The 15,334-nt window shown below is 47.0% G+C and overlaps 2 protein-coding genes across 13 annotated transcripts in view; one reads left to right on the top strand and one right to left on the bottom strand.

Annotated features, from left to right (window-relative positions):
* LOC147033195 (uncharacterized) overlaps nucleotides 1-15,334 on the bottom strand; it is a 119,619-nt gene that overhangs the window by 79,781 nt on the left and 24,504 nt on the right. For 4 of the 11 annotated variants that reach the window (XR_015055472.1, XR_015055466.1, XR_015055467.1 and 1 more), the window contains exons 1-3: nucleotides 11,025-11,161; nucleotides 6,969-7,037; nucleotides 243-338 (exon numbers count right to left, since the gene is read on the bottom strand). Coding sequence is in view for 2 of the 11 variants with exons in the window: in XM_085871323.1 (XP_085727449.1) it covers nucleotides 243-337 (95 nt within the window). In the remaining 9 variants the exon portion in view is untranslated. The other 7 variants (XR_015055473.1, XR_015055470.1, XR_015055471.1 and 4 more) reach the window with 7 other exon arrangements.
* LOC147033194 (twinfilin-1-like) overlaps nucleotides 11,272-15,334 on the top strand; it is a 63,515-nt gene continuing 59,452 nt past the window's right edge. Inside the window, exon 1 of one of the 2 annotated variants that reach the window (XM_085871320.1) lies at nucleotides 11,272-11,566. In XM_085871320.1, coding sequence (XP_085727446.1) covers nucleotides 11,542-11,566 — 25 coding nt within the window. In that variant the 5' untranslated portion in view covers nucleotides 11,272-11,541. The remainder of the gene's footprint in view (nucleotides 11,567-15,334) is intronic. The other variant, XM_085871319.1, reaches the window with a different exon arrangement.

The following is a 15,334-nucleotide window of genomic DNA, read 5'->3' as shown; positions in this document are numbered from 1 at the left end:
TGTGTTGTGGTCGCAGGGAGAACCGCAAGGGATGGACTGCCTCGGGTTACTCTCGACTCGCAGGCCGTTGCACACGAATAACTTCGTGACGGGGCGGGTCGCTAATCGACTGCGGACGCCAATAACGCGACCATGTGACTTAGGGTCCTCCGTCTAAGAAACTGTTTACCTCAGGGTCATGTTATCTCCTTACAGGGGGAACGCGCCATCGGTACGTGTTTGTATGTAACCAAATTACCTACCGGATCAGGTGCTGCCGAGTGGAACTTCCATGTATGGACCGGCTACGAAGCGAATCTTTGGGGAATAACGTCCCGGCTAAGCTTGGGTGAGCCATGCTGGACCAATGAAGGAAAACACAAAAATTAGCTGAGAACATTTCTACACAGGGCATTTATTCACAACCAAATCACTGAAAAGGTATGTGGTGCATTAAATGGGATGTATTGGTATGTACAGCAGGGAAAGCAAGGAATTTGTGGGGTGCAGCAACGACAAGCAATCTTACAAAAGCAGACACAGAGCAGAGCTATCCCGTTTATCTTCTACAATCTTAATTTATGCGAGGATAGGCACCATCACACACACACACACACACACACACACACACACACACACACACACACACACACACACACACACACACACACACACACACACACACACACACACACACACACACACGAAAGCAGGTGAAGGTAAAAAGACCTCTCAGTACTTGGCACGAGCGGCAGACCAATGCAAGCCAGAACGCTCAGCGAGAGGGAGGTGGGTGGAATACTGATTACGTCTCAGATGTGGGAGTGAGAGGTGTGGTGTAGTACAATGTGGGGGGTGTAGTGTTGTGCAAGAGAAAAATGTTAATGCGAGTCAGTTTGTTTGCTCCTTCGGTTCAGCCCGTACAAGAACAACCAGGCTTCGCCCACGTTAATGCTCTTTTATGCATCCACAGTAGATGAGGCAGATGGAAAGAAAGATAATAGAAAAAGATGCAGAAGAAGGAAATCCCTATCCTATCTGCGCAAATGTCTGTAAATGTCAATGTTTGTACCTATTGGGGATTTCTTGAATGGAGCGGCCCCACCTCATGGCAGTAGTGTGCGATCCCTCCTCCTCGCTTGGTTACGGAGTCTCGCGGCGCCTTTCGCTCTGTGCTGACCAGCTCACTGACTACCTGCTTGCTGATCCCGTCTGGCTCAGCATTCTCTCGGCAGCAGCATCGACATTCCAAAACACGAAAGCAAGCAGCAGCAGCAGCAGCAGCAGCGACAGTGGGTATGGTGAATTGGGTGAACTCGCGCAAGCGAGCAAGCTGACGGACTGACTGAAAGAGCAACTGACCCAAAAGAGAGAAAAGCAGAGGGTGAATAAGAGATTGAACTGGCTCCGCTCTGCCCTTTTTATGAGCCTGGGTGAAGGGTGGAGCCGAGGACCGGATCTTGACGAGCCGCAGGCAAAATCCCGTTCCATGATTGGACCACAGCGTATTTGGTCCATTTTAATACGTACACTAGTATTTGGTCGATTTGCCATTTGCAGATTTCAATGCTTTTACTCTTTCAGACATAGAACTAACAAGTTCCGAAATGTTCTCTTGTGGGATTACTGCCCAGACTTCATGCAAACAGGTTAGCAATTCTGCTCATGATGTTGGTTTCCTGGACTTTTTCCGCAAAGCTCGATCCAATATGGCCCAGAGGTGTTCAATGGGATTCATCTCAAGAGACTGACTTGGCCATGGCCATGGAAGTCGCTTGATCCCTTTTCTGTCCTGCCATTCTTACGTCTTTTTTGCAGTGTTGCATGGAGCTCCATCATCTTCCATGAACAGTGTTGTTTTTGACCATCTGACCATCAGTGGAGAAGACAGGGAGATGTCCATCCTCAAGGACAGAAATGTGTGTCGTAGTGTTGATGTTGCCAACACACCCCACAAGCTCTGACCGACCAATGCTCCAGATTGCTCCCCACACCATCACTGAAAAACCACCGTGTTTGACAATTGGCTGCAATCGGTTCAAAGAGAACTCTTGACTGGGAAGTCTCCAGACCCGGACGTGTCCACTGTCAGAAAATTAAGTAAATTGGGACTCATCTGAAAGCATGACAGTTTGCCAAAACTCCAAGGGTCTGGTGGTCATCTCGTCAGCCCACCTCTTTCTCCTTTGAATGTTGGCTGGTCTAAGAAGAGGTTTTCTCCGAGCTGCTCTCCCATTGTAGCCCAGTTGATGAAGGCACTGCATGGCAGATCTTGGGCCAACTTGAACCTCATCTGCAACATCTGCTGCCTTGCAATGGGGAGTTTTCTCAATGGACCACTTGACAGCTCAAAGACACATTTCTGAGGGTCCAGTTCGACCAGAACGGGAATCTTTGGATTCCTTACCTTCACTGGTAAATTGCACAATCACCCGATTGACCATAGAAAGTGGAATGCCAAGGTTCTGAGCTTCCTGATGCTGGCTGACTCCACCTTCCAAATGGCCAACAATTCATCCTCTGAAAATCGGAAAGTTTTTGTGCTCTCTGGGTTCGAGGCATAGTTAATTGTCATACAAGACCCAGGAACTCGTTTCTGCAAAGAAATAGTCGAATATTAGTACAAATCACTGAGTAAAACTGCGTTATACAGATGAAATGAAGAAATTTATGGTGTCTATCTACTTCTGTCATGTCTCTGTGTGTGTACATGTATGTATATATATATATATATATTTCGACCCACCCACATCTCTCACTTGTGAATGGAGGGAATAGCCAATCAGCTCTCACCTAATCAACAACACCCAGGTGGCTAGGATTATATACATTGTTGCGGTTCCACGAAACTGCATGCCTCGAAGGCAACGGCACCCAATAAAACAGTGATCCCAAGACAGTTAATTTGTTAGTATTCGTGCAGTCAGACCTTTTAATTTATGTTTGTTTAATGTTTAATGGGTGTTTAATGGGTTAACGGGACGAAGTGAGTTGCGTGGGTCTTATAGCTAGGTCTAATTACATCTCGATCTTCATTCCAACTCTTTTCTCTTATCCATGAAATAAGCAAACCAAGCACCGCACCCAGATGTCCACCTGTGAAAAATCACAATGATGAGAAACTCTTCATCACAAGACTGTATGGGACGTGCATGGTGTGCCCTTTCATTCAAATCTGCATCTAATAATTATATCTGTCCTCTTTTCAACCATGATTTACATCCAACCCTTTCCTTCAATCCATGATACAAAGCCAAGCAGGCGCAAATGCACGATGACAGACACGCACACAGCTCTGTGATAATCAACACTGCACTGTACGGGACGGGACACACATGGCGCACATCTTCATTGGGGTTTGCGTGCTTATTTACAATGGCGTCTCACCATCGACCTTCACTCACCACCTCGGCCACCAATATCTCCTGCAAATGGCAGAGGTCATCCCATGCCTCCTCGCACCTCTGCCTCGATGCAGTCACCACCAAGCAGAGGTGTGCTGCATGGCCCAGACCGCTCGGGATGCGTGGCATGTGGACGGAACAAGGGCATTGACCAGCACCAACCGCAGAGCACTGGGGGGGGGGAGTGGGGGTGGGGTGCCCAAACGGGCATGCGGGACCGACGCGACCCTTGGCCAGTTGCTGGAACACGGCCCCAGAGTTCGGTGCAAGGGGATTCATGTCGCGGTGTTCGGTGCAAGGCAATTCCACAGCTCAGCCATGTATTGTGTACGCCATGTCTCAGCCGGTGTACGCACTTCCACGAGCTCATGCACAGTAATTAGCAGGAGACAACGCGTTGACTCTCAAGGTGGGATCGCTCAGCAGAGCGTCCCCCAAAGTGTACTGGGTAGCGCGGTTGGCCAACCGTGCAAGGTACTGCGAGGCCGTCAGCCCTCATCGAGTTTGTGTGTGCGTTTCTGATGGTGCCTGTCCTAGCTAAAGTTAAGAGTGTGGAAGTTATGTGCAAGTCTGACCTGTGTATGCTTTAGTAAGTTGCTTTCTTTCTTTTGTCACATCCCACAAATTCGTTGCTCTCCCTTGCTATCACCCCTCCACCCCCCCCCCCCATCATGGTCATCTCGCCCCGACCCTGGGTCCACAACAATATATATGATTAACCCCCCCCCTACACTCCTCTAGCCCAAGTAGCTGCATAAAGCAACCCAGGAAGACTTACACAAGGTAAGTGTAGATGCTGTTTCAAACCCTTTCCAGAGTTCCTCAACAAATATAAAGACGTTCACACATAGTACACACACGACAATCCCAATGCTACACACCCCTTCAGGTTTCGGACCAGTTTCATCACTTATTGGCGAATCATCAGTGATTGCGCAGACAGCAATGTATACCAATGAGGCCCCCAAGCATGAACTACACACAAACGTCAAAATCAGTCAATATATAAATAAGGAAAGACACAAAGACCCAATGGGTCTTTCCGGTAGCTGAAGGAGTGTATAGCATTGGACTTCTCATGTGTGTACTGTGTGTACTGTGTGTGAACGTCTTTATAGTTGTTGAGGAACTCTGGGAAGGGTTTGAAACAGCGTTAGCACTTACCTTGTGCAAGTCTTCTTGGGTTGCTTTCTGCAGCTACTTGGACAAGAGGAGTGTGGGAGGGTCAATTATATATATATATATATATATATATATATATATATATATATATATATATATATATATATATATATATATATATATATATATATATATATATATATATATATATATATTGTTGCAGATCCGGGGTGGCGAGATTCTCACCCCATCTTGGCACCACCCTTACCACCGCCGTCTACAGAGTTTATAATGCCGGCTGGCTCAGCACAGGCCTCGGGTCACGCGTCTTCAATCGCGATACCAACGTAATCCTGAACCTTACCAGTTGGGGAAATAGAACCCTGGTTACAGACTGGTTTTGTCAGATGCCGAGCATTTTCTGCCAGTCTGTAACCATTTTGGTTTTATATGCCAATCGAACGGATCGTTCCTCGACGCGACACGAATGAATCCATAGCGGCAACTTCATACGAACCAACCAGATTTATTGGGGAACATCGTGGAATATGACACAAGCAAAACATTCACGACTGTTTTTATTAACAATCTTTAACCCGTTCTTAACGAGGGAACTACGGATGACAGATTTCGAGGGGGTCCCTACCGAGATATGCCTTATACAACGTGCAGACAAGACAGACAGCATGCATGCAGACAAGACAGAGTACTTGGTGAGGTTTCATGGACGAGAGGAAAGTGTCAAAAGCATGAATGTCGCTCGTAACAAGCGGATGTCCACGGATTCAAGCCCCCAGCTCGAACTCGAACACGCCGTGTGGCGAGACGGCGCTCGCCTTCCTTTACCGCACCACTCCCGGTCTTCGCGCGCTCTGACCCCGCGTAAGGTCGACGGCACAAGACCGTCAGATCGACGATGGGCCTCAGCTGATTTCTCTCAAGGTCCAGCATACAAATCCAGGTCTGGCCTGTTCACCAGACAAGGCCAAATCGGGGTGCCAGGCTCCGGCAAGCGGATCGGCAAACGTGTCGAGCCGTGAGGTGAGTAAGGACCGTCAGAGGCTCCGTCGTTTCCTCTCTTGCCTTCCCGCCTCGAAGCCCGACTTCTCATCTCCGTCCTCTTTTTCTTTCCCTGCAGAATCACCTTTTCTTTCCTTTTCTACGCTCGCCTCTCAAAGCCAACTGCCGTTTCTCTCACGGCAGAATCACCTCCTCATAAGAGTCGATCGCCGACTCGACGTGCAGGCCACCTCTAGTTGTTTCTCCTGCCTCCTTCACGAAGCAGATCTCAGACAGACACTTGTCATTTCTCTGTTGCCTTCCCTGCCTTTCTTTCGGCTCGTTCCTCATGAAAAACAGACACAGCTGTCCCGTGTACAGCCAATCGGCGCCACCTCGGCACTCAGTTTCACCACAGATTTCCTTTCCTTCTCACCTCAAAACCTGAGCATGCCTTGAGAACTGACTGTTCGCCCAAACTGAACCTTTTTACGAGGTCTTCATTCGCTCACTCGAAGCCACTCGCTCCTCCCTTTACGAAGCCGACAAACTCCTCCCCTAAGCCAACTGGGCGGGGCCTATCGTCCGGAGAGGCGAAGGAAGAAGAGGGAGCTCTCGATCCACCACCACCGCACAAACAATAAACAGCCTCTTATATACCTCCCGACACACATGTAACGTCCATTTTACCGAACAACCTAGCTAAACATGCATTTAATGGGGGATCTGAGCTAATCCTATATTTAGTAGCCTAATAAGGGGCATTTCCGTAACAATATATATATATATATATATATATATATATATATATATATATATATATATATATATATATATATATATATATATATATATTTGTGGATCTGGGTTCGAGGCTTGCCACGAGGGGGAGAACTTGGGTCCCTCCTCAGTACCCGGTTATAAAACCACCAGGCACAGTTAACTCCACGCACAGGCAGGTTGCAAGGCAACCACAAACGCCGATTGGCACGGCCAATCCGGGCAGTGTTACACTACTTTATGTGATACTTTTCCTGTGGATGGCTTGCAAATTGGGGTCACGTGCCCTCAGCGCATACTCAGATTACTGCTGAGTATTACAGCGAGTATGCGCTGGCTAACGAAGCAAATGATTTAGGTTCAACTTCCCGTCTAACTATACGTATGCACAGTGTCGGACCAATAAAGGGAAAAACAACCGAGACAGATTGGAAATAACAACAAACAATTATTTATTACAAATGCACAACCAAGCAATCATTCAAAAGCAAGTATTTATAAGCAAGAAAGCAAAGAGGCACACAAGAGCAGATTTAACCATAACACATATTCCACTTCAATCATATTGAAACAAAAGACTTGGCCATCATTCACTCGGGTGAAAAATAAAACAACAAGGACTTGAAAATACAATAAAAGTAATGTCTGGAGAAAAAGAAAGAAGTCTTTCTTTCTCTCCCTTACCCAGTGGTGTAGAGGAAAAATGCCGCTTGCGGTGAGATGTCAAATTGCCACCCCCTCGTAACTCACATGCTGATTTAAACACAAATCCGAATTAAATATTGCAAATCGAATCAAGTGCAGCACATTTGCAAATAAACAGTTACACCTTTGGTTTCCACCTTACAAAATCATCATCGGCCTACTAAGCGTTCAGGAACACAGGAATGAGACACATTGGTGGACTCAGGGGGGGTGTGGGGAGGGCGGTGCAAGTGACATTATATTATTATTATAATTGTTTACCAAAGACAGTAACTCAGTAATAAAGTTAATTTGTTTGTAGCACTTACCAAAATGGGTGGGGGGGGTGCCAAAGGAATGGTCTGCCCCGGGTGTCAAATACTCTAGTTCTCTCTAGGTACGCCCCTGATGAGACGGGAAGACAGGAATGAGACGAGAACGGCAAATTGGAATGAGCTTCGGACATAAGAATGAGACGCCAACGCTGCACTGCCTCATCTTCGAGTTTAGTTTCCCAGAATTCTGCGCGCTCCCTTTTTCCCGCGCCCCCTCTGAGAAATCGTTGGCCGCAACCATTTGTCAGCAAACGGAGGACGGGATGGCCGCCCGTTCACCCCTCCCTTGCTACGCCAGTGCCCTCACTTCACACAAATATGCAGGACAATGTGGAGGAAAATGGATGGGGTAGACTTCCTCCTGAGACCCCCCCGTCGATGAGGTGCCGCCGTTCACCCTCCTCTTCCTTCATTGCTGACAGGATTGAGAGGGCAGGATGACACTCGTGGAAAGGAGCGTTCTTTTTCCACAGAAGCTTGAAACCAACTGCTCATGAAACCTTCCTTTCTTTACCCTCATGAGCCTTCTCACTCCTTCGAGTCTTCTCATGTGAATTTGTCCCGTTTGCTTCTGTCGTTCTGCTTCTCTCACGATCATAAAACTCCTTCAAGGCACGAACGTTCGCCGACAGGCAAATTGTGTTGTATTCCGTTGTCGCCTCATGTTCTCTCACCAGCTTTTTTCATCCCTGCTCTTGCGAGCCTTCCCGTTCACGTTTGCCTTTCTGCTTCTTCACATCAGCTCTCTGTCAATGCAGCCCCCGCCCCTCTCTTTTCACGCCCAAAGCCGTGTGACAAGAGCCCCCAGCCCCCTCTCCGTGCGCAAAAAGCCCACGCGAACTGTTCCATGGACAGGTCGAACGTGCCCAATCAAGGAATGCGCGAAAAGAGGGAGAGGAATTCTGCATGACCGAGGGACGACCGAACGGCCGTGGGGTTGAAAGCAAGACCGATGGGGTGAAGGAGGGATTGATGAAAGGTTGTTTGATGAAGGGGAGATTATTTGTGCTGTTGAAACAGGCCGATGGGGTAAAGGAAGAAAGGTTGAAAGTAACAGAGGGGGAGGAGGGGGGAAGACATTACCCGGGACAAATACAGCCGAGCCAACGCATGCCGCCCACAACAGCCCTTTGGTAAGGGACCAAGGACTATCTGTACAAAGACGAATTAAATAACATTCTCGGGTCACCTACGTGTATATGGTCACCTTGGGTCACCATGTATGTATGCTCTCCCCCTGGGGTAAGTTTTACAAAACCATAACTATATACATGTGTGTGTGTGTATATATATATATATATATATATATATATATATATATATATATATATATATATATATATATATATATATATATATATATATATATATATATATATATATATATATATATATATCTTCTTCTTCTTCTTTCGGCTGTTCCCGTCAGGGGTCGCCACAGCGGATCATTCATATGGTCCGCATAGTGATTTGGCACATATTTTACGCCGGATGCCCTTCCTGACGCAACCCTGGTCGCTTCTTACGACACAGGGATATATATATATATATATATATATATATTTTTTTTTTCAAAATAATAATTAAAAAAATATATTTCCCCTTTTATATTTTTAGCATCCTTGTCATATCCCTGAGTCATTTTCATATCCCTGAGGATATTGTCATATCCCTGTTATATCGCCATTGTTGTCATCCACACTCCTCTCCCCATTTCCCCAATTAAACCAAGTGGTTTTGACGGATGTATTTATTGAATCTGGTGTTGGGGTGGCACAGGCATGATGGGTCGAATTGCCTCCTCCTGCGTTGTTAACTTGTATGCCAAACACCAAGGTGACAGTTTTTAGCGAGGATGGGATTCGAACTCAATCTTGAAAGCTCATACACAAGTGTGCACACCGTCAAAGCTATGGTGCCAGTGCTTTTTGAGCGACGGATAATATTCGGACAGGCATTAAAGTAAATACGGATCGGTGGCTGTAAAAACAAACTTTGATCAAAACTTGGATCAATGGATTAAGGCTTGCATCAAGATTTGTATTAAATAATTAATGCTTAGGTTAACACTTGGATTAAAGGATTAAGGCTTGGGTTAAGACTTGTATTAAAGGATTGAGGTTGGGGTTAAGACTTGTATTAAAGGATTAGCTGCTTGGGTTAAGACTTACATTAAAGGATTAAGATTTGGATCAAGACTTGGATTAAAGGATCAAGTCTTGGATCCAGACTTGGATATTGACCGTTTTTATAGCCATTTTTCCCTGCTGTGCAGGGGTTGGGCTTTTTCTTGAGGCAATGTTTTATGGCCGGATGCCCTTCCTGACGCCAACCCTGGTCGCCTCTTATGACACACAGGGATATGGTACACCTATTCTAACTGGGGCATACACCGGGACCAGTATACTGGCACTCATTTCGCCGACCTCGGAAGGATGACAGGCTGAGTCAACCCCCTGGTGTATTAATTCAGTGGCCCAACGGGGCTTGAACTCAGGACCCTGGGATCCCAAGCCGCTGCCCTAACCACTGCGCCAACACCAGGCTTGGATCAAGACTTGTATTAAAGGATTAAGGCTTGGGTTAAGACTTGTATTAAAGGATTAAGGCTTGGATCAAGACTTGTATTAAAGGATTAAGGCTTGGGTTAAGACTTTTATTAAAGGATTAAGTCTTGATTAAGACTTGTATTAAAGGATTAAGGCTTGGATTAAAACTTGTATTAAAGGATTAATATTTGGATCAAGACTTGGATTAAAGGATTAATATTTGGATCAAGACTTGGATTAAAGGATTAAGGCTTGATCAAGATTTTACTAAAGGATTCAGGCTTGGGTTAAGACTTGTATTAAAGGATTAAGATTTGGATCAAGACTTGGATTAAAGGATTAAGTCTTGAATCAAGACTTGTACTAAAGGATTCAGGCTTGGGTTAAGACTTGTATTAAAGGATTAAGATTTGGATCAAGACTTGGATTAAAGGATTAAGTCTTGAATCAAGACTTGTACTAAAGGATTAAGGCTTGTGTTAAGACTTGTATTAAAGGATCAAGTTTGATTCAAGACTTGGATTAAGGCTTGGCTTAAAGGATTAAGGCTTGGGTTAAAATTTGTATTAAAGGATTAAAGGTTTGGGTTAAGACTTGTATTAAAGGATTAAGGTTTGGGTTAAGACTTGTATTAAAGGATTAAGACTTGGGTTAAGATTTGGATCAAAGGATCAAGACAAGGATCAAGACTCGGATCAAGACTCTGAGCAAGACTCGGATCAAGACTCTGAGCAAGACTCGGATCAAGACTCTGAGCAAGACTCTGAGCAAGACTCTGATCAAGACCACACCCACGTGAAATGTTGATTTAAAAGTCGAATTGCACTGGGAGTAAATAAGCTCCCTCTCCAATCCCACAACCACAACCACAACTACAGTGGGTTATATCGATCGACTAAAAATGTATCTTCTGCTTTCGTTAGTTTCGTGTCGTCGGGACGATTTTGCAAAACAATCCGTTTTCGCAAAAACCGACCAGGCAGGCGGAGTGCGAGGAAACGTGAAGCCGGCTGTCTCGTCTGCTCGCAGTCAATACGGCTCGTTCGAGCACACACAGTCAATGGCTCAGAACGTTTTCATCCCAACGAGCTCGCTAAATGAATTTCGCTGTTGGTTAAGATTAATAATAATGTTAGACCCTGTGGACCCCGTCGACCACACCCCACACTTACCGATTGTGATGAGGTCCTGCGTTCATTACCTGGTGTGCAGGTGAATAAGGTTCTGTCCAATGATAATAGTAGAGGATTAATGGAATAATAAAATTATATAATTGTAACCAACGACGCTGTTTTTATGGAGCAGGGAGTGATGTAAGCAAATTGGGATATGACCTTTAGATAGCTCCGCGCCTTGCGTGGGCCGCTCCCACCTTCACACGTGTGTCAATGGGACCGATGCGCAAGCGCGCACCGCGAGTCACGTGACCTCGTCCCGCACGTGTGTGTGTGTGTGCGAGCGCGCACCAGCGAGTCACGTGACCTCGTCCCGCGCCCGAGCGGTTTCTCCTGCTGAGTCTCGCGCGCCAACATCGCGGCGGCGGATCGTGGATCGTGGGGGCGATGCGAGGCGGAAGTGACGGCCTCCAGGGGAGACCGGCGGGCGGAGAGCAGATGCAGAGCGAATTGCGCGACTAGTACCAGTTGAAGCACGGCAGTGGTCTTGGCGGGAACCGAGAGAGAGAGAAGCATGGCGCACCAGACGGGGATTCGCGGTGAGACGCGCACCTTGCCACCGAACACACCTTCGCATACACCTACCCCGTCCCCATCCCTCCGTCCCCGGCGCTTTGCAGGTAAGCGATTTTCTCCCGCGGGGCATCATGTTGCGCCCCCAGGGCACTCTGCGGCAGTTCCCCTTTTGGGTGTCGCAGCAGTTCGTGCTCGTTGAGGAGTCAACTCGACCGCGCCATCACTCGCAGGCACGCTCGGCTGTGGTTGTGAGTGTGCAGTCTTGTTATCCTTATATGGAAAAAAAATGCATCCAGGTGTGCAACCGTGCCTCCTGCACCTCATCAATCCAGCACGCTCCCATTATGGGTTTCTTTAGGAATCATATCCTCTCTTCTCTTCTTTATAGCTGATTCACTCTCTCTATCTTTCTGATTTATACACACTCTCCTTTATTTAAATATATATATATATATATATATATATATATATATATATATATATATATATATATATATATATATATATATATATATATATATCCATTTGTCCTTTTGCTCCCTCCCATTGGCTTCTCATGACCGATCACCTTCACGGACAACATGTTACGTGGTGTTTTAAATCGATAAAATCCATATTTATATGGTGCTGCTCCACATGTGTCTTGCAGGGTTAATTGGTGTTCATTGGACCCACAATAAATCTCTCTAAAGCTACAGTAGTCGCAGCTGAAATGCACATTTGCACTGTTGAACCTTGGTGTGGTCGAATTCCACCATGCTATCTATATTTCACACTGATCCTATCCCCATTGCTCCTCCACCCCCACTCCCCAGTGAATTTAGGTTGATAAACTGTTGGATTGAATGAATGTGGTTGTACATGTCGGCTGTAGTGTTTCGAATCTGGCAGCCATGTGCACACAACAGCCAGGTCCTATAGATCAGTTATATCAGTAAGTACATGTTTCTAGTTAGGATCCCGTCCCTAGTCGAATGGGAATTAAATGTTCGTGTGCTGCGGAGTTATTTTGATAGTTAGGATTTTTACATTACTTACAACAACACTCTACTCGTGGCATTCTTCACGCGCTTGCTGGCGAGCACGTGTGTGGGCGGAGTTTAACATGAGCATGGCGTCCCTCTTTGGCCAATCGGCAAGGAGCGGGCGTCTCACCCGCCCCATTACGCACGTGGCCGGAGGTGAGGAGGTAGGCGGAGCTACAAACGCCTCCGATCGGGACTCCGCCCAGAAGGGTGGGAGTTTCCCCGCCTACCGTGGGCCTGTCCAACGGGAGATGGCCAGGGAATCGCGCGATGGGTCCGACCAATCAGGAGGCAAGTGGCCAGGAGAAGAGGCCCCTCCCTCCAGAGGAAAAAGTGTGGTTGTCGGGTCGAGCGTGGGGGAGATTGCATCCCGTGTGCTCGAGCGCGTCTTCTGTCTGGTCTGCGGCTGACTGCACCCCGCGCATCCGAGGCGTCTGGTCTGGCGCAGTATGACAAGCGATCGACCAACTCAACACGGTAGATCACCTCGTCTCACCTCCTCTGGATTTGGCTGCCCTGGTCCGTGCTTTTGGCGACTGGAGCTCCGAGAAGGTGTGGACGACCAGCCGCGCGCTCATGGCCAGGTTGCCAGCAGTCCTGACTCCCAGCCAAACTATCCTCCTCGGCTGGAGAGCCGAATAAAGACCTGAGGGTCCGTTTTCTTTTTGGTTGTGCATGTCTGTGTGCGGGCCTCTCTTGCATAAGTAGAACTGTTAAGTGTTGTTATTGTACATTGGAATATTGCCCCCCATTGTAAATAAATACCCCTATTGTTGAATGTTCCAGCTCGTTTCTGTGCTTCTTTCATTGGCTTATCACGGTGCGTGTTGGGAAATTGGAAAACGGTAAATTGTGCATTTGGACTGACGGGTCTTGGTAACCATCCGCTCAGGTTATGCACGGTTCGAGCACGATAACGGCTCCTACCTCTCGAGGCCTGCCGAGGGTGTGAATCCCCCCCGTAGCTTTGTCGCATGGATATTTTGGTATATTGAAGTTTGGCAATTAACCCTATCCCACTCTGCCAAATGATTGGCGATTCACGGTCCTGTAAGGGACCCATGCCTTTCGGAGTTCTCCGAGGAGCACGATCTAGATTCCGGGTGTTCGGTGGAGCCGACTCTACTACTCCACCTAGCGGTTGTGCTCACCACCGAGACCCAGCCCCACAACGGTAGAACAGGCTTGATGGGCCAAATGGCCTCTTCTTGCATCCAAGTTCCTTGTGCATTTAACTCTATCATACTATTACTGCTTCTTCTTGAACGGCTTCTTCTTCCACGTTATTTTGGGGTTTGGTTGGGAGAAACTTTGGCAAAGTCTTTCACGAACCCGATGGCCAGGGTTGATGATCGACGAAGGTTCGGGTAGGAATATGGAAATTGCCGCGGTGCTGGAGTTGGATCTACTCTTTTCGACGGACATCTTAGGATCTTCAACATCCACTCACTAATGTCGGTAGATGGGACATCCAGTATAACGTCCATCCAAGGGACGGCACACACGTTGCTGAATCGCCCTGCCTGTGAATCATCGGGATGACGGTTTATAGCTTGGTCGCGATTCGAACCCAGGCTAGACAACTTAGAGGCGAGTGTGTATCTAGATGTATTGCATCATCCAATTTATTGAATTGTCAGATGCTTTGCATGACTGTGATTTTTATTTAATTTATTGATTTTTTTCCTGCGTATTTTAAAACAGATTGTATCTGCTCAAGCTCACAAAGTATAGGCCATGGGATGAAATCGATATTGTTAGGCCTAAGTCACATTTGCCATGGGGTCTCCAAAATCTATGACCACTAGCAATTATACGGCGGCCGCAGTAGTTCCACGATCACACAATGTAGCAGTCATATATATTTTTATTTTTCGGGGAGCCGCACAGCATATTTATAAATTGTGGAGACCGAAAACGTGGGGTTGCCGTACGGTCTTTGATTTGATGTCGCACGATGACCTTAAGGGGGCCCTGTGGCGGCCATAGAATTTTCAAGGCAGATGCAAGGTAGCCTCAAGGCGACCGCAGGGGGACCCCAGGGGGGCCCTAAGGTGAACGTGCGGCCAGACGGAGGGTAACGAGTGGGTTCATTATTATTATTATTATTATTATTATTATTATTATCATTATTTTTTTACCAGTTTTTTTTTTCGGCTTGTTGAATTGCTACGACGAACGTAGAAATGAAAATAGTTATAATTCCACGGCGACCCCTACGGCCTGTAAAAGATAGCCAAACGGCGTAGGGCCACCCTGCAGCCACCGCAGAAACTCTGCGGCCGCCACACATTTTTGTCAATTCAGAGGGCGTACAGCCGCCGTATCCTCGCCGTAGAGCAAATGTGACTTAGGCCTTAACTAGCAGGACCTGTGGAAGGTCCACACAATGCAAAATGTGACTTGAAGTCCTCATCTCCCCCCCCCCCCTCAAAAACTCCAAGCCATCAACCTCCCCTTGCAAGCCCCAAGTCTTCAAACCTTCAATCCCCACCCCCAACTCCTCAACCCCCTTCTCCCCACTGAAAGTCCTCCATACACCCGAAGCCTTAACCTCACCCACTCTGTCCCATATTTTTGTTATCCTCCACTCCTCCCAACCCCAACTCTCTGCCCTCCCCCACTCCAACCACTCGTAAAAGCAAAAGGGCATCCCACATCGAACATTCTATATTTCTTCATCACCTCATCAAAACGGCAGAATGTTTAACTCTTTCCCCTCCACTATCATGCTATCACCGACTTCATAGAAACTGCGGTCAAAAC

The sequence above is a fragment of the Eptatretus burgeri genome, chromosome 2, assembly GCF_056783735.1.
Source record: "Eptatretus burgeri isolate ZD-2024b chromosome 2, Ebu_testis_v1, whole genome shotgun sequence".
Lineage (NCBI taxonomy): Eukaryota > Metazoa > Chordata > Myxini > Myxiniformes > Myxinidae > Eptatretus > Eptatretus burgeri.
The sequence above is the reverse complement of the archived record's forward strand: the minus strand, read 5'-3'. Positions and strand labels throughout refer to the sequence as shown.